Consider the following 24426-nt stretch of genomic DNA (forward strand, 5'->3'; position numbering starts at 1 on the left):
TATGCAAATAAGCTATTGCTTTATTAAAATTTTAGCAAATTTGCATACATTTCTAGAACAATCATGGGATCCTTGGATGCAGTCAGGTTCAAAATTTATTTATTTTATATATAATTAAAATATGTTGTTGTTGTTGTTGTTGTTGTTGTTGTTGTTGTTGTTGTTGTTGTTTTTGACAGTTTGCAGTCAAATGTTTTTAAAGAGGGGATTTTGCGAATGTCTTATTACTTTATATTAATTAAGTACAGTGAATAATTAGCAATTTTGTCTCTTCTCTCTAAAACAATATTTTAAGAAAAACAACCTTTAAAAATCTGTGTTGTAATGTAAATCTACAAATGAATCAAGCAAAAGTCAAACTTAAAAGTGTTTATAGGATGTTTATTTTTTTTTACATCAGGCTGAACAAAAAGCACTACGAAAAACCAAAAGGTTTTAAATATGTAAATAAGCCATTGCCTCATTAAAATATTAGCAAATTGGCTTACATTTCTAGCACAAACTTGTGATCGTTTGATGCAGTCCAGTTCAATGCAGTTATATTTATTTGTTGTTGTTTTTTTTTATCATTTTGCAGTCAAATGTTTTTAAAGATGGGGTTTTTGGGTGTATCTTATTACTTCATATAAAAACAAATACAGTGAACAACCAAAAGAGGATTTCCACAGAGTGTAATCTTTATTTTCTGTCTCGATTCCATGGATTTGCAAAATCTCTTCTCTCTTAAAAAAATACTTTGAAAAAAAGCAACCTTTAAAACTCTGTGTTATAATTGAAATCTACAAATGAATCAAGCAAACGTAAAATTTAAGTGTTTTTTGGATGTTTTCTTTACATCAGACTGAACAAAAAACACTATAAAAAAACAAAATGTTTGAAATATGCAAATAAGCCATTGCTTCATTAGAATATTCTCAAATTTGCATACATTTCTAGCACAATAAATGATAGTTTGATGCAGTCCAGTTCAATGCAGTCATATTTATTTATTTATTTATTTATTAACATATTGAATTCAAAGATTGTTAAAGAGGGAAGTTTCTCATTTCTTCATATTAAAAACATACAGTAAACAACCAAAACAGGAATTCTACTGAATATAAATGTAATTTTTTTGACTTTATTTCATAGTTTTGTAGCTTTTATTTCTCTTACATTAGACTAAAAGACAAAAATGTTGAAATATGCAAATAAGCCTTCATTTGCATACATTTCTAGCACAAAAATGTGACCATTTGATGCAGTCCTGTTTAATGCAGTCATACTTATTTATTCATTTATTTCTTAGACATATTGAAGTCAAAGGTTGCAGAGATTTTTTTAACATCCCATTACTTCATTATTCTGAAAATAATGTGAACGGCATTTCCACAGGGTATAAAAAAACAATTTATTATGTGTTTTTGCACCTCAATTCCATGCTTTTGTAAGGGTTTTCTCTCTCTCTCTCATCTAAAAAGCGGCCTCTGGTTTCCCCAGCACATTGAAAGCTCTATGAAGTGAATTGAATTTACAGCTTGTACCGAGACTCCGAATGACATTTCTCTCATTGTTGTGTCCCTGGAGGGAATCTCTCTCTCTCTCTCTCTCTCAATGTGATTAGTGTGGCCATTTAATAAGTCATTCATGTTAAATAGGTGACATTAAAAAGCCACTTGGATTTGGAGTGTATCGGCCGTCGAATGGCTTTCAGGCCCTCCAGGCTTCAGCCAGAATGAAGCCTCGTCCAGATAATTCTTTTTTAATACACTGTCATTAAAGAAAAAGAAAAAAAGGAGCATTTATCTTTATCTCACTCAGACTGAACAGGAGGAAGAAACGACTGCAGCGTTGGAATTAATCCATTTAATCCTCCTTTTTTTTGTGCTAGTAAACGGAGCTCATGTGTTTGGGTGTTTAGTTTGTGGTGTTCTGCGCTTTATTCTTGGTCACAGTAACTAAATCTGCTCAGTGTAAATAAGAGTCTTTTTTCAAATGATTTTAAAATTATTTTGCAATTAAGTGGCTTTCAAATAAGCCATTTTATAATGTTTTGTTCACAGTACTGTTTTTAATGTTTTTGTGTGTGCGTAAAATTAGACTTCTTTTTAGTAATTTGGAGATATCATGTTTTATGTTGCTAAAAAATAAATGATTAATGGAAATTGCAAAACAATTAGCTTTTTTATTAGTTTTAAGTAATCATGCAAGAGTTCCTTGCTAAATTTAGTTTTTTAATTCTAGAAACAGTGCTGTTTTTGTAAAATAACTTTTATATATACATTTATTTCAGCACTGCTTTCAATTTGTTAGCTTTAGGTTTAAAAATAATAACAAAAATTTCTTTCATTTTATTTCTTTGAAAAAATTCAGTTTTAGTAATTTTGTCAAATTTACACTGTCATTTTTTTTAAATATGATTAATTAGTCCTGACAGCACATGTTTTTAGGTTTTTAGGTTATTGTAACTTATTAAACTAAGTTATTATGTTCTAGTTTAATTTTAAAAGTTACACAAGCTGTTTTCAGTAAGGTTAACATAATATAAGTTCAATGGACTCATAAAGTTAATTTGATTCAGCTTAAAAACTTAATGCAACCAGGATTATTTTACTGTGTAATCATTTTTAAATGATAAAAAGTTCAATATCTGTATATATCTATATATATATATATATATATATATATATATATATCTATATATATATATCTGTATATATCTATATATATCTATATATATATATATATCTGTATATATCTATATATATATATATCTGTATATATCTATATATATATCTATATATATATATATATCTATATATATATATATCTGTATATATATCTGTATATATATCTGTATATATATATATATATATATATATATATATATATATATATATATATATATATATATATATATATATATATATATATATATCTTTATTAAAATATTACAATAATAATATATAGCTTGAGATAAATGTTATTTTAGTGTGTTTTTTATTTTCATTAAACATTAGACATATTTCTTTGGTTTGTAGCTGAAAATGATTGGCTGAATTTAATTGAATGCATTTAATTTTTTTTAATTAAAGTTTATACTAATTAATCAAACTGCACTAACAAATATAATAATAATAAGAAGAATTTACATTTTCATTTATTGATGAACTATCCCTTTAATCGCAGTCGGGTGAAATTGAACTTTATCTAAATATAATAACAGTGGTAATAAAGTAGGCATTTCATTCAGAAAGATGGGGGAAAGGGTTTGGGGAGAGTTATCACAATCTAACAGACCCCTTCTGCTCATCATTTCTGTTTGTTGTCAACACTGAGAGTTGGAGGGGCGTGGTTAAGAGTGTTGGCCACACCCAATACCACAGACAGATGTTATTTGACAATTAAATGCTCATGAAACCCCCTTCTTTCAGTTTAAGTCTACCTCAGAATATTTTCAAAAATGCTTCATGATGGGAGTGGAGCTCTGAGAGAAGAGGGAGGAGTGGGTGTGGCAGGCAGAGCAGGGGAGAAAGAGGGGAGTGAACAACTAGTTGGTTAACAAACTGAGACACAAACTATGAGGAGACCCATGATTTTATAGTTTACAAAGTTAAAATGCAAAGAAATAAACAGTTATTTAATGCCCTGCTACATATACGACACACACACACACACACACACACACACACACACACACACACGCACACACACACGCACACACACACACACACACAAACACATAGATAGATAGATAGATAGATAGATAGATAGATAGATAGATAGATAGATAGATAGATAGATAGATAGATAGATAGATAGATAGATAGATATATAGATAGATAGATAGATAGATAGATAGATAGATAGATAAGATATAATTTGTTATATCATTATACATATAATCGTTTTTATATAAACACTATAAATAATGTGGACGTCTCTCCTCCTGAATCCCTGGGTCTGAATGCAGACACAGTGGATAGCAGTGCAGCAGGTCTCTTGACCTATCTATTTCAACCATTAGCCCTGCCAGCTAGTTTTAATTTTAAAAATAGGTGAACACAGCAGCACTGATATAGGTGATGTGTCTGAATGGTAACAAACTCAACTGATAAAAGACAAAGTCCGCCATTCTCCAATTCTCGTACAACTCTCCCGACAGAAATGCTTGCTGCACACAAACAGCTTTGCTGTATCGGCCTGGACAGCATCGAGGGGAAAAACATGCAACAAACACCGTGGATCATGGAAACAAATACATACAACCTAAGCCATGTGCAGATGCGGCCTGACCAAGTCATTGGGTCTCACAGCTTAGCAGCTCTGCCTTGCCTTTGGAAAGCACGTGCTCTCATGATAAATTAGGAAGCAGGGTCTTCTCATAAGATAAGAAAACTCAGCCATGAACAATAATGAGAAACCGACTCGTCATCACTCCACTAGCAGATTCGCGCTACATCACCGATTTTGATCCCGCCCCAAAAATTACATTAAACCCAGATGATGAAATTAGCTGTCAAAAGCTCCAAATTATCCTGTTTTCCCCACAATTAAAGCTGAAAGGAGCTAACGTTGTCTTAACTGATGATCAACACACACAAATCTGGTAAAATCTCAAAAATGTACTCCAGGGTGTCTTAAACCTTAAAAACTGAAAACCAACAGGAAGTACATTCATATTTCAAGATCACACGGGCAAACATTTTTTTTCTTAATGTCTTCATGTGAGCTAACCAAATCAATATGCGTAGTTTAATTTCATTTGTACTTTAATTACAGTCTGTATAGTTAAAGTTGAACTTGCTTTCAAGAGCAGCATTTGTCTTCACATCCAGCCTGATCTCACGAGAAAACGTAAGTATTTTACGTTTTGACAGTTTAGTGGCTAATTCGTACGAGTTCAGTCGTACGAAATTGTACGATTTTAAAAAGGAGGCGTGGCACCTAACCCCACCCCTAAACCCAACCGTCATTGGCGGATGAGCAAGTCGTACTAAATTGTACGAATTAGATCGTACGAATTCGTACGAATTAGCCACTAAATCAAAAAGTTACGAATTGCCGTGAGATTGTGTTGTCACATCAGTTAAACAGCGTTCAAACAAAAATCAGAAGATTACCTCTTTTTTTGTTTTGTTTTTGAACGCCATTAACCTTTATCACGCCACGAACAGTTTTGAATCACATGCAATGGTCCAATGGTGTTTCTTCACCGATTCACCAAGGGACAACACGAAGCACAGTCTGATGATGAGGACGCAGAAAGATGGCCAGAGGAGACAAACACAAAGCGAAGACTAACACACAGAAAAATAAAATAAAATTGATGGAGAGATTTACGAGGCGCATCGGCTGGACCTCCGGGGAAAGACAGAGCAGAATGAAGCCGCAGCAGAGCGTCTCTCTGGTGGTGTGGAAATGAGAAGTTTGACCTCAAATCACCGCCTCATCATGGAGGATATGAGGAGCGCCCGAGCTCTCTGACACCTGCGCCCCGCAGCAGTGTGTCCTCCCGTGTTTGCAGAAGCTCCAGATGAGGGCGTTTGGATGATTCCGGACGCTTCTCCGTTCTTCTCCTGGGTGTAAATTGAGTGAGATGGAGGTCACGGTTGAGGAGATTTACACACGCGCTTCATTCAGACAGAGGCTGTCAGAGTTAATGTGGAGGGTTATGCTGTGAAGTCTAAACATGTTTTGTTGGGAAGTGAAAATATAAGATTCTTTCGTCAGTTTTGTTCCCCCTGTGATTGTTTTAGAGCTGTCCATAGACTGTAAAATATATGGACGTAGTATCCGTGACGTCACCCATAGGTTTCTGAACACTGCAAAAGAAGCTACAAGTAGGCGCGGCCAACCGTCGCCATTTTGTTTGCACGTCATCGCACCGACGGCGGGATACCAAACAAGGGCAAAGAGGCGGAGAGTGAGCGGAGCTACAGACACATGCTGGCATTTTGCTTAGACCTGGCAGACAAACTTTACTTTGGGAGAAACGCTTAATACTTTATTACCTGCGACTCGTTTGTGTTCTGACCACATGTGCTTGGCTGTACACTATATCAGTAAAGTGTTTAGACTTTTAAAAACACTGTTGTAATACATTGAGCCACTAAGCAGTGTTCTTGTGACGTTTTTCTACAGGAGGAAAACGCGAAATACGTCCAAACACTTCAATTATAGTGTGTGTTAGTAAATGCAAGACTATTGATGAACTCCAGCATAACACTGTATGATAACGCTTCATATGACTGTTCTAGAGCCTACAGCTAATCAATCTGTCAGATTCTGGTGTGAATTACAGGTCTAAATTAAAATTATAAATGATAAATGATCTTAAATAAAGCAAATACATTTATAGAGATGGTATACAAGTATTTAACTTTACTCACATGGGAAACGAGGCCACGTGAATGGTTTGTGAGCACAATTAAATGCACACAGCATCCCATATCATCTGATAATTGTAGGAAATAAGTCCAAAAAGCAGCTGACTGTGTAAAGCCACATAAAACAAAACAAAAATACGATGAATATGCCGAGATCAGTGGCTAATCTGCCGGATTCAGCTCAGGTGAAGTGACGGCGACCAGCGAGACCTAGCTGTCACTCAAGTGGCCACGCCCTTAATTATGCAAACTTAATATAACCTAATATAAAGGAAATGGAAGAGTTATAAAAAAATTCACCCCCCTCACAGTTGTCATGGAGGGTAATAATAGCTATATGACCCAAAATCGTTCTTTGTACCAGGCTGTAAACACCTTTTTTTCTGTTGTAAAGTTGGCCATTCTAACAGTGGGCTAAATTGCTATTTGCTCTATTATGGAGCCAGGACTAGTGGAATTTTGATGAATTGCAGTTTCAGTTACTTCTGTATTGGCTTCCCGAGGGAGAGCGGGAGGTTGCCGCTTGAAGCTATCGTATGTCATCAGTGCTTAATTTGTAAATGAAGAATTCCTTGAACAAAATCAGGAATTTGACTGACGTCCACCAAACAATTTCAGTTTTCCTGGAGCATGACGTCATTAAATGGTGATAGCTTAAAAAAGAGCATCACATTTCTAAAAAGTCTTTAATTATTTTGTGCCATAATGCTATAGGTCAGTCATGCGTAATAAAACCATGTAGCTACAAACATAAGTCTCATGAAACTTTTATGTGTCAAGTGAAAAATAAATAATGAAATGACTCACTCAGTCTAATCTTCAAGAAGAGCCCACAGTTTCCTCTTCTGTTATGTTTTCTGGCTGACTTGAGATCGCTTTGCTTCTGTCTCCTGCTATCCTGATCCGTTCGCACAGTTTCATCATCTGGAAATCTCTTTTGATCAGGCCCATTATCAGATTTACTCGTGGTTTTGAATGATGAAGATGTGCGTGACTGCCTGTTTCCCAATTTGAAAATACAAATATTGTTTTGGTTGGCCACTGTGCCATTATTTATTTTCACTGCTCACTGCGCACGAAACAACAATCACCAACCAATAAGAGTGATTGTAAACATAAGAAAGCTGATTGGATGAAAATATTGTTGAGGGCCAATAGTTTTGCTTTAAATTGCGCATGGTGACTACCGTTGTGTGTGTGTGTGTGCACACAGACAATACGCTACTAAACGCAATTTTTGTCATTATCAATTTGGGGCTATCCTTGTTATTGTCTAAATTTTTGGGGTAATAAATGTTAAACTAATGAAAATGGTGTTTCTACTCATACATTATTAGTAATACCAAAGGGAACTTTTACTTCATTAAAATTCAGAGCAAATAGGAAAAGCACTTATGTAAATAACAATATCCCTAACTTATTGTGAGCAGTGCACATATATATATATATATACACGCAGTTGAAGTCTGAAATAATTAGCCCCCCCTCACCCCCACCCCCGTTTAATTTTTTCCCCAATTTCTGTTAAATGGGGAGAAGATATTTTTTAACTAATTTCTAAACATAATATTTTTAATAACTCATCACTAATAACTGTTTTATTTTATCTTTGCCATGATGACAGTAAATAATATTTGACTAGATATTTTTCAGGACACTTCTATTCAGCTTAAAGTGACATTTAAAGGCTTAACTAGGTTAATTAGGTTAACTACGCAGGTTAGGGTAATTAGGCAAGTTATTGTATAATGATGGTTTGTTCTGTAGTGCAGTGTTTCCCAACCCTGTTCCTGGAGGCACACCAACAGTACATGTTTTGAATGTCTCCCTTATCTGTCCCATTAACTTCAGGTTTTAGAGTCTCTTCTAATGTTCTGATGAGTTGATTCAGGTGTGTTTGATTAGGGAGAGGTTGAAAATGTGTACTGTTGGTGTGCCTTCAGGAACAGGGTTGGGAAACTGCTGTAGACTATAGAAAAAATATATAGCTTAAAGGGGCTAATAATTTTGACCTTAAAATGGTGTTTAAAAAATTAAGAACTGCTTTTATTCTAGCTGAAATAAAACAAATAAGACTTTCTCCAGAAGAAAAAATATTGTCAGACATACTGTGAAAATTTCCTTGCTCTGTTAAACAGCATTTGGGAAATATTTAAAAAAGAAAACAAAATCAAAGAAGGCTAATAATTCTGACTTCAACAAACTACGTGTATATCTTTTTGTCTGTGTACTTGTCTATCTGTGCTCACATGTGTGTAATGTGTGTTAAACAGATTTATCGCTTAAGGGGGCTAATAATTTTGACCTTAAAATGTTTTTAAAAAATTAAAAACGGCTTTTATTCTAGCCAAAATAAAACAAATAAGACTTTCTCCAGAAGAAAAAATAGTATAGGAATTACTTTAAAAAAATGTCCTGAATCTGTTAAATATATTTTGGAAAATATTTGAAAGAAAGGATTTCACAGGAGGGCGGATCATTTTGTATGTATGTATGTATGTATGTATGTATGTATGTATGTATGTATGTATGTATGTATGTATGTATATATGTATGTATATATATATATATATATATATATATATATATGTATATATATATATATATATATATATATATATATATATATGTATATATATATATATATATATATATATATGTATATATATATATATGTATACAAAAAGAAGTGTGTGTGTGTGTTCAGAGCTGTTTTCTCACTGTGTGTGTTGTTGTGTGCAGATGTGTCTGGTGAGAGCAGTCAGAGCGGTGGTCAGTTCCAGGGTCGTCCGTCTGAGGTCTGGTCTCAGTGGCAGAGTCAACATCACAGTCAGCAGGCTGGAGACCAGCATCCACACACACAGGCCAGCCAGACAGAGGTCTTTCAGGTGAACACGCACACACTCAAACACCTCCATTCACACACACAGGCCAGCCAGCCAGAGGTCTTTCTGGTGAACACACACACACATATCCACATCTACAGTCCAGCCAGTCAGAGGTGTTTCATGGCAACACACACAGCTTCACAGTCCAGCCAGACAGAGATCTTCCACTCACTCAAACATACACAAACTGACACACAGTCAAACACAAAGGCACTCACGCACAGACACACACACACACACACACACACACACACACACACAAACACACACACACTTAGACACAGACATCTATACATGCTCACAAACACACCTACACACACTCAAACGCCCCCCCTACACACACAGACAAACTCAGACGCAGACACACACTCTCTCAAACATACACACACTTACACAGAAACTCAAACACACATCCTCCCACACACAGACACTTAGTGAACATTAATGAAGAGTGTTAAAGCGATGAACATCACAGCCAATCACAGTCTTTTCTGATAAGCATGTGAACTCAGTGGCCAATCAGTAGTGTTTAAAGTCCACATGAACCGGAAGCTGCGACTATCTTTTTTTGTATTGTGACGCTGTTCCTAGAGAAACGGAATATTGAATGAGAAAACAGTGGGCGGGGCTTGTTTTTTTCTACTGCGATCTGATTGGGTGTAGTAAAGTAGGTGCTTCATTCAGAAAGATCTGGAGAGAGTTATTGCTACCAAACATACACATTCTGCTCATCATTCCTGTTTGTTCTCAACACTTGACAGTTGGAGGGGCGTGGTTAAGTATGTTAGCCACGCCCAATACCTCAGACAGACATCATCTGACAGTTCAACTGAAAACAAATAGGAAGTGAATTTTCAGATTTTAATTAAAGATTACAACCTTTTTTTTCCCTTAATGACATGCATAGATGAATTGTTCACAAATCTAGCAATGTGAGCTAACTAAATCAATAGGGTTTGTTTTGATTTCATGCATATATTCAACGCCATCTCTCCATCCCAATCACTGCAGAAACACAGGTCTCTCTCTCTCTCTCTCTCTCTCTCTCTCTCTCTCTCTCTCTCTCTCTCTCTCTCTCTCTCTCTCTCTCTCTCTCTCTCTCTCTCTCTCTCTCTCCCTCTCTCTCTCTCTCTCTCTCTGTTGGTCGTCCAGCCATATCTCCCTCATGACAGTGGGGGTTGCACAGACTAGTCAGCTAGTTACATTCTTAGTAGTACTAGCCATGATCAGTGTGTTGACTACATTTATTCTGCACAAAAATTAGCCCATGCTAATGTTGCGTTATTAACGAAATGAAAGTGTTGACAATGCATTTGTTATACACTAAAATGAGTTATTGGTAGGGTCAGACTGAATCTGTGGACACTTTTAGCTATTTCTGTGGAATTTTGTACAGGGTGTTTGCAGGGTCTTAAAGTCTTAAAATGTCTTAAATTTCAAAATCTAAATTTTAGGCCTTAAAAGTCTTAAATTCACTGAAATATTGTGTTGTATGTCCTAAATCATTTTAAACAGGTCTTAATTTTCCTATGTCCATGTAAAACTACCCAGTCAGGCCAACACCTATCCAATCCCTAACACTCAAAACGTTTTACCAAAAGTTTATTTATTAACTCTTATTGATTAACTCTATTTACCTACTCTATTTATGTTTATAAACATATGGTTTATATATTTTCCTTCCAACATTTGTTTTTTTTTTATGGTTTAACTGGACCATTAGAAAAAAATCCTTATTGCTTAGCCTTGTTTAAATCTAAAATTTCTTTCATAATGGTCTTAAAAAGGTCTTAAAGTCTTAAATTTGACTTGATGAAACCTGTAGAAACACTGTTTGTAAAAATAAAATCTGAGGATTCATGCTGAATGATTTTAGGAGTATCATAACTAAAAAGTAAATATATGAAATAAAGAAAAATACATTTTATTTAATGTTTACAATGCAAAATCCAATTAGATCCACTTATTTTAAACCCCTTAAACAAAGCAAGTCTCTCATATATCTACTAAAAGACAGAACATATTACTTTACAAACTGTATTGTAAATAAATCATATGAACATTTTCATATTTGTTAATAATATCAATGAAATTAATTTCAAAATGGACTAAATATAAATGTACACACATTTACACAAGTAAATGAATAGACTCTATGATGGGCTAAAAATCTGCAGATATCTGTGTGCGCAGATTCCTTGTGGGCCTAGTCAACCACTAGTCAGCCTAGCGGTACTGTTGCATTGTTTTCAAACAGCATGTGTATAATTTCCTGCAAATAAATAGCGAACTTTGCCTTCTTGCAAAACATGGGGGTGGACAACTTCATTGTTTTCAATCCACTTAAATGTGTAAAAACTAATCATTTAACTTGATTCCTTCATGTTGTCCCGAAGCAATCGATTGTGTTGAACCCAGCATTTTTTACAGTGTGGCTTGTTCATCCAAACTCCCCTTGTGACTGTTTTCTTTACAGTAGATTGACAAAAGCAGATTATAAAGGACAGTCTGATGTAACGTCTCTCTGTGTTTGTGTGCACAGGACATGCTGCCGATGCCGGGTGACCCAACACAGGGAACAACCAACTACAATATTGAGGACTTTGCTGACCTCGGCATGTTCCCACCATTCTCTGAGTAACTGGACACGCATCTTTTTGTTTGTTTGGGTTCAGACTGCAGTACCTTCATCTCACACCTGACGCACATGACGCTGCTGAAACACATCTCTGCATACACACACACACATTCAGTTAAAAACACACAAAAAATCTATGTATATCCCCAGTCGTGATGCTCTTCTTCAATGTTTAATCATCATCATGCAGTGATTAAACACTGTAAATAAAAAAGTTGGCTTAGTTGACTCAACTTAAATTGAGTTAAGTGCAGGAATTGGGTTACAAGTTGAGTCAACTCCAAAAAAAAAAGTTGTGCAGCAAATTGCCTAACAATTTTAAGTTGCGTCAACTTTTTTTGTTGCAGTAAAGGGATGGTTCACCCCTAGAGTTGTCACCATACTGGAATTCAGCACCAATAGATACAGAAATTTAAAATGCGTCTATTTCCCGCTAACATTTGAACGCGTTCTTAAACTGCCATTGTGTTCACATGCTCAGCAGAAATGGCTGTGATTGGCCATGAAGGTCATCAGTTCACCAAACTCACCACCGTTTTACTGAGTGTAAACACAGATACACGGACACTGGAGGATTTTAAAGTCGTAAACTCATCAGTGGATCACTCATATGTCAGCTTATAGACAAACCAGCTGATCAACGTGACTTTGAAATGCTCCAGTGTCTCTGTATTTGTGTTTACACTCAGTAAACAGCCGTGAGTTTGGTGAACTGATGACCTTCACGGCTAATCACAATCATTTCTGTTGAGCATGTGAAACAATGGCAATTCGGCGCTGTTTAGGAGCGCAGTCAACAGCGCTCAAATGTTAGCGGGAAATGGACATTTTACATTTCGGTACCGATTTGTACTGGGATTTATTGACTTCCATTGTATTGTTTTTTCCTACTTTGGATGTGAATAGATCCCAGCAATGAGCATTCTTCTGAGTCAACCTTTTTGTTACAGTGAAGGTATGGTTCACCATACTGGTTGTATTGTTGTCACAATACTGGAATTCGGAACCAATCGATACTGAAATTTTGTAAAAACGTCCATTCCCCGCTAACATTTGAGCGCTGTTGAACGCCTTCTTAAACAGCGCAGATTTGCCATTGTGTTCACAGCCAATCCCTGTCATTTCTGTTGAGCATGTGAACACAATGGCAAATAAGCTCTGTTTAGCCCTGTTCACAATCTATTTTCTTCTTGTTTCTTATCTGGAGCACAAAATATAAGATATTTTGAAAAATGCTCATTGCTGGGATTCATTTTATATACATACATACATACATACATACATACATACATACATATATATATACATTCACATATTATATATATATATATATATATATATATATATATATATATATATATATATATATATATATATATATATATATATATATATATATATATATAAATAAAATGAAGTCAATGGATCCCAGCAATGTGCATTCTTCTAAGTCAACTTGTTACAGTGAAGGCATGACAGACCCCTAGGGTTGTCACAAAAGTGGAATTCGGTACCAATGGAGCATTTCAAAGTCACGTCGATCGGCTGGTTTGTTTATAAGCTGACAAAGGAGCGATCGGCTGATGAATCACAGCTTTAAAATGTATCTGTGTTTACACTCAAAACAGCAGTGAGCTCAATGAACTGATGACCTTCACGGCCAATCACAATCATTTCTTTTGAGCATGTGAACACAACGGCAAGTCAGAGCTGTTTAAGAATGTGCTCAACAGCGCTCAAATGTTAGCGGGAAATGGACATATTTTTTATATATTGGTACCGAATTCTCATATTGTGACGACACTATTCACCCCAAAATGAAAACAGACATCATTTACTCACCCTTCACTTGTTCAAAACCTATTTGAGATTCTGTCTTGTGTAGCAGACACAATAAGATATTTTGAAGAATGCTTGTTGCTGGCACAAATTGACTTGCATTGTATTTTTTTACTATGGAAGTCAATGGCTGCAAGCAACCAGCATTCTTCAAAATATCTTCTATTGTTTTCAACTGAAGAATCTCAAAGTTTTAAAAGAGTAAATCATTCATTTTTGGGTGAACTGTCCCTTTAATTGCTATTGATTTGAGTAGAAAAAAACATGGAAAGATGGTCTTTTAAATGAATTTGCATTTATAGGGGGTTTTTGTGAGCAGTAGAAGTGCAAGATTATTTGAGCAGTTGACTTTAAATAATAAAACTGCTACACATCAGACTAATTTATATTGAAATCTGGCTAATTTTGCACCTAATTTAGGTGAAATGTGAACATGACGCAATATTTTGTTGTGTCATATTTCCATTTGTGTATTCACCAAATCAATTTTCACAGACACACACACACACACACACGCACACACACACACGCACATACACACACACACACACACACACACACTTACACATATATATAACGAAGAGATTTCCTTACGGACTTTTTATGGTACAGAAGTATTTTCAGAATCTTTCATGATGTGAAGGATTGTTTTCTTCAAGTGTTGCACCTCGTTTTTTTTTCATTGCCAAACAGCATCTTGCTGACCTGAAAAACAAACAAAAAGAAGAAAAAAAAAAACAATCGCTGAGATATTTTTACGCTTACCGTGTAAAATGTAGTCTATGTAGTGATGTCTATAACCTAGCTTAATCAATGATAAATGTAGACGGATGTAAAAACGAAAACAGTATTTGATTTACATTAATGCAAAAAATAATAAAAAACAATAAAAAACACTAGCAACAATGTCACTTTGTCAAATAATCAACACCAGAAGATGCAGCAGAAATCTCAAGCATTTTTACGCTGGTTGTTGCGATTCTTACGGAGACCTTTTTTGGATTAACGGATCACGCCACAGAAATGGACTGATGGAAAGACCTGGACACGAAATCGACAGCTTTTTTTGGAAATCAAATGGATGTTTTAATGTAAATAATGTGATTTTTAATGTATGTCAGACCATGTTTTATTTCACATACAGCTATATATATATATATATATACACACACACACTTGTGTAGGTTTAATATCATTGTGTGCAATGTTGAGTACATATTTAACTCTCGATACTTAGTTAGTCTGTCCATTTTACAATGACTTTAGGATTGTATAAAAATCGTGTAAATGTGTTTCTGTTATTTTGTGTAACTTCATGACAAGGAATTGTGCTCGTGACAATAAATTCTCATTCTGAATATGTGGATTTCATTCAAACAGATTGTGCTGTGTTCTTTACGTTGCCAAATCTTGCCAAATTGTTAATATAATATGATGTGTATTTCTATAGTGCATTTATTATGTATGGCCATACACCCAAAGCACTTCACAATCATGAGGGGGGTCTCTCCACACCACCACCAGTGTGCAGCATCCACTTGGATGATGAGACAGCAGCAGGACAACAGCACCAGTGCGCTCATTGCGCTATTGGTGGAGTGGAGAGACAGGGATACAGCCAATTCGGTGGATGAGGATGATTGAAGGCCATGATAAGTAAAGGCTGATGGAGGGAATTTGGCCAGGACAGTGGGGTTACACCCTTACTCTTTACCAGAAGTACCATGGGATTTTCAATGACCACAGTGAGTCAGGACTTTAACATCTCATCCAAAAAAGGCACTCACTGAGCAGTATAGTGTCCCCTTCACTATACTGGGGCATTAGAACTCACACAGATCACAGGTTGAGCACCCCCTGCTGGCCTTTCTAACACCACTGCCAACAGTAACCTAGCTTTCCCATGTGGTCTCCCATCCAGTTACTCACCAGGCTCAGCCCTGCTTGGCTTCAGTGAGTAACCGCTCTTGAGCTGAAGGGTGATATGGCTGTGGCAAGATGTTTTTAATGTTGTTTTGGACTTTCGTATAGTAGTTTTAATTTCCTCCAAGGTCATAAAACACTTTAATATTCTCATAATATCTACTGCAGCATCAGCTCTTTTCTCTCAGTGTCTGAAATGGTTGGTTCATGGATCGGATCTCTCTAAAACCCGCCTGTATGAGAAGCTGCCCTGCTCTGATTGGTCAAATGATTGGACAAGTCTGCGCTGTCAAAATAAAAGGTGTAAAGCTTTCACTTTAGGTACAAATTCGTATCTAAAGGGTACATATTAGTACCTAAACAGTATACTGTTTATTGTTTAGGTACTAATATGTATCTTTAAGTATAAAAAAAGAGTATCCCTCCTTTTGAGAATAAATATTACATTTTTTTATTCTCCGTGAATATGCAACCCCAAATTAGAAAAAGTTGAGACAGTATGGAAAACACAAATAAAAACATTTAGGGACTAAAGACGCCAAGTGATAAAGTGTTTCAAGTGTAAGTTTGTCCCGTTCTTCCTGCAAACAAGTTTTTAGGTGGACAACAGAACCGGGTCTTCGTTGTCGCATTCAAAATGCGCCACAGATTCTCTATTGGAGACAGGTCAGGACTGTAGACAGGCCAGTCAAGTACCTGTATCCTCACATAGTTTTTAAACATTTCAATAATTTTTTCACGTATTTGCTGGCAAATTGCAATCCTCGGCCCATCTTTGCTCCTAAAGGACTAGACCTTTCTTGGATGCTGCTTTTGTATCAAATCATAATTACAATCATTGGTTGAGATCACCTGTTTTACATCATTATTAACCAATTTAGCTGATTACTAGCCCTAAATTGCTCCTGTCTCAACTTTGTTTGGAATGTGTTGCAGGTCTGAATGACAGGAAAGGATGTATATTTACAAATTAAATGAAGGTGAACAGACAAAACATCAAATATTTTGTGTTCATATTGTCTGCAATGAAATACAAGTCAAAGTAAATTTGGAAATCACTACTTTTATATTTTTATTAGCATATTTCATGCTGTCCCAACTTTTCTGATTTGTGGTTGTTGTCAACAATTCTTGGAGCATTTAAACCAAACAGGCTTATTAAACAGTTATATTAATTTAAATAAGAGTTAGAAATACATTTAAAGCTAATAGAGTTATTGCAAAAATGTAAAAAAATATAGATATTTTTATGTTTCTTTTTAATTTGTCTGTTAATATTATTATTTAATTTATTTATTTTTTACATTTCTCCCAAAGTATTAATTTAGGTGTACTTATTATGGTACTGATTTATCTGATGAATATGCACAAATCAATTATTGTAAAGCATCCTGTGTAAAATCTTAATTTAAAAGAGAGATTTGTGAAGGGTGTACTCATTTCTAATGAGGACTGAATCCCTTAACTTTCATTTTATTTACATGTTAGTCCCCGTAGCTATTTTTATTTATTTTTTTTGTCAGCTATTGTTTTTCATCAGATATTTTTATTCTTTCTGCTTTATTTAAATGAGTGAAAGTATGTTTTAAATAGTTATAATTAAAAAGTATGGTATCATTAAGTTTCACACATGAATAATGGGCAATTTTCAGATTAATTCAGGGCAAAACACTGCAGGTGAAAAGGGAAAAAATCAAACGTATCACCATAACTTCCCAGTTGATTGATTGCATTAGGAATTACAAAAAAATTGTAAAAAGTGTGTAAATATGCAATGATGCTATACACATTCACTCATTTGCATATTTTTATGATAGAATTAATGGTTTAAGATGGTTTCATTTTTCTGACATATTAGAGGTGTTCACAGAGATTTATTTGTAGCACATTATAATTCAGAAAACAATAATTTTCATATAATAAAATGCATATAATCACACTCTGGGGTGACACGGTGGCTCTGTGGTCAGCACTGTTGCCTCACAGCAAGAAGTTTGCTGGTTTGAGTCCCGGCTGGGCCAGTTGGCATTTCTGTGTGGAGTGTGCATGTTCTCCCTGTGTTGACGTGGGTTTTCTCTGAGTGCTCCGGCTCCATAGTGTATGAGTGTGTTTGTGTGAATGGGAGAGTATGGGTGTTTTCCAGTACTGGGTTGCAGCTGGAAGATATCCGCTGTGTAAAAATAATGCTGGTTAAGTTGGCGGTTCATTCCACAGTGGCGACCCCTTATGAATAAAGGGACTAAGCCAAAGGAAAATAAATATATGAATAATCACACTCTAAGAATTAATGGATTATTTAAACCCAATTTGGGTAAAATATGGACTAACCCAAACATTGGGTTAAACTATTCATTCAAAAAATTAACCCAGCAGTTGGTTTAGACCGTATTGCACACAGAATTGGGTTGAAAGAAGCTAGCAACTATTAGAGTGCAGGCAATATATGTATGCACATATTCCACAGTTAAAAAAATCTTCAGATTATAGTTATGAATAAAACTGGGTGAACATGTGGCTCAGTGCAGGAGAAAACACTCATTTTGAGAAAACGTTCTTTAAGAATCTCCAGGGTAATTGAAATCTACAGACGCAGATTGTTAAAGTTTAACAATAGAAACGCTTAAAGAAACGGTTCACCCAAAAATGACAATTCCCCTCACCAAGATGCTTTCAAATTTCTTTCTTTTGTTGAACACAAAACAAGACATTCTGAACATTTTTCTCAGTAAACATATTTGTAAAGGTGTCGTTGACTTGGCATTTTCACAGGAAGTTGGTAACAACCAAAGAAATCCATATATGCAAAGAAAACAAAGCTAATTAGTTTACTAATGAAGTTATGTGTAATAAAATGAAATGACACAGAGAAAAAGTATTGAACACACGAAGAAAGGGAGGTGTAGAAAAGCAGGGAAAGCCCAGACAGCAGCTGAAATCTCTCAGCAGTTCTTCAGCAACCCTCTGCTTCTTACCAGTCTAAATGAACATTAGCTTAAGTCCAAAATCTACATTAGCAGGAGGGTGAAGATGAAACCAGGGTGGACATTTCAGCAAGACAATGATCCAAAACACAGCCAAGCAAACTCTCAAGGCAAGTTTATTTCTATAGCACATTTCATACACAGTGGCAATTTAAGTGCATAACATAAACAGGAATAAGAGACATAAAAACAGATAATAAAATGATTTAAAAACAGCAACATTAACAGATAGCAATACAAATAGGAAAACATTTGTTTTCAATCATCAAGCCCTTCAGTTCCACTCGAGGTCTCCATGACCTCTGGCCTGGTTTGGTGGCTCTTGAAAATAGAGTTACAAAGAGACAGGCAAACGCACTGAATATTCTTATATAAAGCAATGTGTTAACTCTATTCATTAGAGTATAAAGTGACCTAACCTAACCTAGTCGAAATCATTTAAAGATTGAATACTGATTCAAATAATCATTAATAAAGTAATGAAAAAAAGATAAACGTTGATCCTTGCTTGAGATGGAATGGAAGACAGAAGTCTGAATCCAGTCAACCAATAAGGCCACTAAGAAGAGTGGGAGTAATGACTCATGCTTCCTTGACAGGTCACAATTGTCTCTTCACCCTTTCTTGGACTAGCCGGAACCTGACAATTTCCGGTCCCAAGTTAAGGCTCTCCCACCTTCCACTCACAAACAGTGGTTCATGTAGTCATCAAGCCATCTGGTTATGAAGACCGTTCGCCAGTGTCAGCAGGTGTTCCTCCTCATTAATTGGATTAAGGGTCCTGCAAACAGATTTAGCAACATACAAATGCTCTCAAAATGCTTTCAGAGAAAGAAATCAAGCTGTAGAATGGCCCAGCCAATCACCTGATCTGAATCCGATAGAAAATACAAGATAAAGATCAAATTTGATAGACGAGACCCACAGAACCATCAAGATTTTGACACTCTGTTGAAGTCTGTGAAAAACTCAGCAATGCATGTGACATCATCATTCTCCATATGAGAGGCGTCTTTAAGCTTGCCATCACCAAACAGAGCCTTTATATGAGGTATTAAATACGTTTCAGTAGTTCCAGCCTGATCTCACGAGAAAACGTAAGTATTTTACATTTTGTGAGTTTAGTGGCTAATTCGTACGAATTCGTACGAGTTCAGTCGTACGAAATTGTACGATTTTAAAAAGGAGGTGTGGCACCTAACCCCAACCCTAAACCCAACCGTCATTGGGGGATGAGCAAATCGTACTAAATTGTACGATTAGATCGTACGAATTAGCCACTAAATCAAAAAGTTACAAATTGTCGTGAGATTGTGTTGGTAGTTCAGTACTTTCCTTCCTGTGTCGTTTCAAGAGTTCACACTTAGATATTGTTTGACAACTGTTGGCAGGTTTAGCATGCTGTCCCGGGTAAGAACTCTGAGCTCGGAGATAGTTGAGCCCAGTGCTCCCGCCTGGTCAATAGAGCATGTAAGGGGAGTACGAGATCAGGTGGTTCTCGAGAGCTCCCTGTGGTAAGGAGGAGATGGGGTGGATGGGGGGTTTCTTAGAAAATGAAGGTAAGAGAGTAGTTCTAGCTAGGCTACTTATAGTAAGTTTGGATTAATCTGATTAGCTAACTAACAATTGTAGATTGGTGACCAGCTGCAGTCAATCATATCACGTGCTCCTCTCGAAATTAGTTTGTGAAACTTCACTTATTGTTATTACACAACTATTTTTCAGATTTTTTTGTTTTGTTTTGTTTGTATGTTTGTATTGTTTGGGTTTTTACCAAAATCTGGTTCAATTCCATGTCAACAGCTGCTTTAGAAATATTATTCAGGAAAAAACACGGTGTGTTCAATACTTATTTCCTCCGCTGTATTTGCAAGTCAATGTCTGTTTACCTTACTGCAGTGTCTTGCCTTCAGAAAATCATTCGGATGTTACGTAACGTTGTGTCCCATACGGTAAAGTTCATGCACACTTATGTTATAACATATGATAAGTTTCACGTGAAAATAGCAAGTCATTCATTTTTTTTCCAGATGGTCTTTCACGTGCACGGGGGAGACATCAGCTCTTCATATAATTATATTTCGGTACGCTGTCAGAAATGTTGACACGAGCTGTTCTGGGTGTTACAGCATGACATGACTTGACTGGCCAGAAGCGTAAACAGCAGCTTGGTGGATCCCGTTGATTGCGTGCCTCTCGGTTTAATTTTCAGATGTTTCCAGCATTCCAGCAGATCTCCATGCTCTTTGATTAGACGCTCGGATGACATTTCAGATGTTCAGGACAGAAACCCGAGACGCTCTTCACAGGTCAAAGTGCAAAGTCTGAATTCCTGCAGGTTTTCAGTCACGTCTTGTAACGGCATGATGTGTTGTTGTTTTTTTTAAATAACAGGATTCGGTACACTCATAAACTAATACTCTTCTCTTTTATTTAAAAATATCCTAAGCTAACCCTCATTTAAAAAGGTTTCCCAGAGTTAAACATTCGAGTTTTATAAATTTTGAATCCATTCAGCCAAACTCTGGGGCTGGTGGGAGCACTTTTAGCTTAGCTTAGCTTAGCATAAATCATTGAATCGGATTAGACCATTAGCATGTTGCTCAAAAATATCATTGCACCTGCTGCAAGCCATGGTATGACGTTAAAATAAGAGTATATTTTCTAACATATTGGCATTTTTGAGTGAGATGCTAGTAGTCTAATCTGATTCAATGATTATGCTAAGCCAAGCAAAAATTTCTTCCACCAGAAAAAGAGATTGGCTGAATGGATTCAAAAATGGCAAAACTCCGCTGTTTAACTCTAGTAACTAATCCAATTCAAATCAGATCATTGAATTGGATTAAACCATTAGCATCTTAATCAAAAATATTAATGCGCCTGCTGCAACCATGGTACAGCAGCAACATTTCTTAATTATTTCATTGAAATAAGAGTATATTTCTAGCCATATCAGCGTAACAAAGCAACTGATAACTTTCATTTGGTCTTAGTACATGATTTAACCACAGAGGTGGTTAGAGCTTTAAGTAGGAAGGTTATCAAAATCTGTCATTTTTGAGTGAGATGCTAATGGTCTAATCAAAATCACTGACTTATGCTAAGCTAAGGTAAAAAAAATAAAATGAATTGATTAACAAAGAACAAACTCCACTGTTTTACTACACTAATCTGATTCGATAGAGATCACTGAAATGCATTAGACCATTAGCATCTCGCTCAAAATTGCCATTGTGCCTGCTGCAGCCATGGTACGGCAGCAAAATTACTTTAATTATTACCAGTCAAGGCACGTTTATTTATATAGCACATTTCATGCACAGTGGCAATTCAAAGTGCTTTACATAAACAGGAATAAAAGAAACAAGTATAAGAGAAATAAAAACAAATAATAAAAATGGTTAAAAAATAAATAAGCATAAAAGCAGATCAATGTGTTATAAAAGAATGAAAAAGAAGAGAGAAACACAATAGTGAGATCTGTCAGACGTAGCACAGTGCTCATTCAATAAAGGCACAGCTAAACAGATGTGTTTTCAGTCTTGATTTGAACGTGCCTAATGTTGGAGCACATCTGATCATTTCTGGAAGCTGATTCCAGCAGCGAGGGGCGTAGTAGCTGAAAGCCGATTCACCCTGCTTTGACTGAACTCTTGGGATTTCTAGTTTATATGATCCTAAAGATCTGAGTGATCTGTTGGGTTTGTATTCAGTGAGCATATCTATAATGTATTGAGGTCCTGGGCCATTTAGTGATTTATAGACCAGTAATAATACTTTAAAAATCTATTCTGAATGTAACTGGGAGCCAGTGTAAAGACCTGAGGACAGGTGTGATGTTGCTCTGATTTCCTGGTTCTGGTCAGAATTCTGGCCACAGCGTTCTGGATGAGCTGTAACTGTCTGACTGTCTTGTTGCAGTGAAATAAGAGTTCTAGCCATATTGGCCAAAAATAGCAACTGTTCATTTTCCTTTGGTATTACATGATGCAACTACAGAAGTTTTATTAAGTATTTTATTTAAGTTATATTATTTTTATTATTTCATTTTGAGTGAGATGCTAATTGTCTAATGCGATTTAATGGTTTATGCTAAGCTAAAAGTTCTTTCACTAGACAAAGAGATTGGCTAATGTATTCAAAAATGGCAAAACTTTACTTTCAATACTTTGAATTTAAGAATTGAAGCAAATAATGCCATAAGTTTTGAGAAAAAAATCTAATATATATATATATATATATTTTATATATATATATATATATATATATATTTTTTTTTTTTTTTAGAGGTTTTTTAAATATTCTTTACTTTATATTCCTATATACACAATGTAATCTATATATACACAACTGTAATATATATATATATATATATATATATATATATATATATATATATTATATATATATATACACACACAACACACACACACACACATACACTCACTGGCCATTTATTAGGTAAACCTTACTAGTACTGGGTTGGACCCTTTTGCTTTCATAACTGCTTTAATCCTTCGTGGCATGGATTCAACAAGCTACTGGAAATATTCCTCAGAGATTTAGCTCCATATTAACATGATAGCATCCACGCAGTTGCTGCAGATTGTCGGCCACCACATCCCAAAGGTGCTCTATTGGATTGAGATTTGGTGACTGTGCAGGCCATTTGAGTACAGTGAAACTCATTGTCAAGTTTAAGAAACCAGTCTGAGATTCACGCTTTATGACATGGTACGTTATCCTTCTGGAAGTAGCCATCAGAAGATGGGTACACTGTGGTCATAAAGGGATGGACATAGTCAGCAACAATACTCCAGCAGGCTGTGGCGTTGACACAATGATCAGTTGGTGCTATTGTGCCCGAAGTGTCCCAAGAAAATATCCCCCACACCGTTACACCACCACCACCAGCAGCCTGAACCATTGATGCAAGGCAGGATGGATTCATGCTTTCATGTTGTTGAGGCCAAATTCTGACCCGACCATCAGAATGTGGCAGCAGAAATTTAGACTCATCAGACCAGGCAACATTTTTCCAATCTTCTATCTCCAATTTTGGGGAGCTTGTGTGAATTGTTGCCTCAGTTGCCTGTTCTTAACTGACAGGAGTGGCACCCGGTGTGGTCTTCTGCTGCTGTAGCCAGAGATGCTGTGTTCAGAGATGCTCTTCTGCAGACCTCGGTTGTAACGAGTGTTTATTTGAGTTATTGTTGCCTTTCTATCAGCTGGAACCAGTCTGGCCATTCTCCTTCGACCTCTGGCATCAAAAGGCATTTGTGCTCACAGAACTGCCACTCACTGGATATTTTCTGTGAATTCTACAGGTTGAATTGGGTAGGCTAATTGTCCGTAGTGTATGTGTGTGAATGGAAGTAGTATGGGTGTTTCCCAGTGATGGGCTGCAGCTGGAAGGGCATCCACTGCGCAAAACATATGCAGGATAAGTTGACGGTTCATTCCGCTGTGGCGACCCCTGATTAGTAACGGGACTAAGCCGAAAAGAAACTGAATGAATGAATCATTAATTGCACTCAGTATGCATGTAGTTAAAGCAATTTCTGTTTAACTCAGACTCATAAGACTCAATTTAAGCTCAAAAAGATGAAATAAAAAAACACACATGCAAACATGATTATTTTTTCATGTTTCAAGTTCAGAGGAGTTGTAAATGTACAATAAATGTTTCATTCCACATTGGTACAGGCCTGCAGCAATGCAATCAAATCCTGTTTGTGTGTTTGGAACTCCACCAATGTTCATTTAATGTTGCGTGCAGTAAACCG

General features: G+C 35.9%; 1 protein-coding gene across 4 annotated transcripts in view; it reads left to right on the forward strand.

Moving 5' to 3' along the window:
- Window positions 1-13199, forward strand: part of arnt2 (aryl-hydrocarbon receptor nuclear translocator 2) — a 183145-nt gene extending 169946 nt beyond the window's left edge. For all 4 annotated transcript variants that reach the window (XM_056461014.1, XM_056461015.1, XM_056461017.1 and 1 more), the window contains 2 exons: window positions 9111-9256; window positions 11799-13199. In XM_056461014.1, the coding sequence (XP_056316989.1) occupies window positions 9111-9256; window positions 11799-11897 (245 nt within the window). In that variant the 3' untranslated portion in view covers window positions 11898-13199. The remainder of the gene's footprint in view (window positions 1-9110; window positions 9257-11798) is intronic.
- The last annotated feature ends 11227 nt before the right edge of the window (window positions 13200-24426 follow it).

This window comes from Danio aesculapii, chromosome 7, assembly GCF_903798145.1.
Source record: "Danio aesculapii chromosome 7, fDanAes4.1, whole genome shotgun sequence".
Classification (NCBI taxonomy): domain Eukaryota; kingdom Metazoa; phylum Chordata; class Actinopteri; order Cypriniformes; family Danionidae; genus Danio; species Danio aesculapii.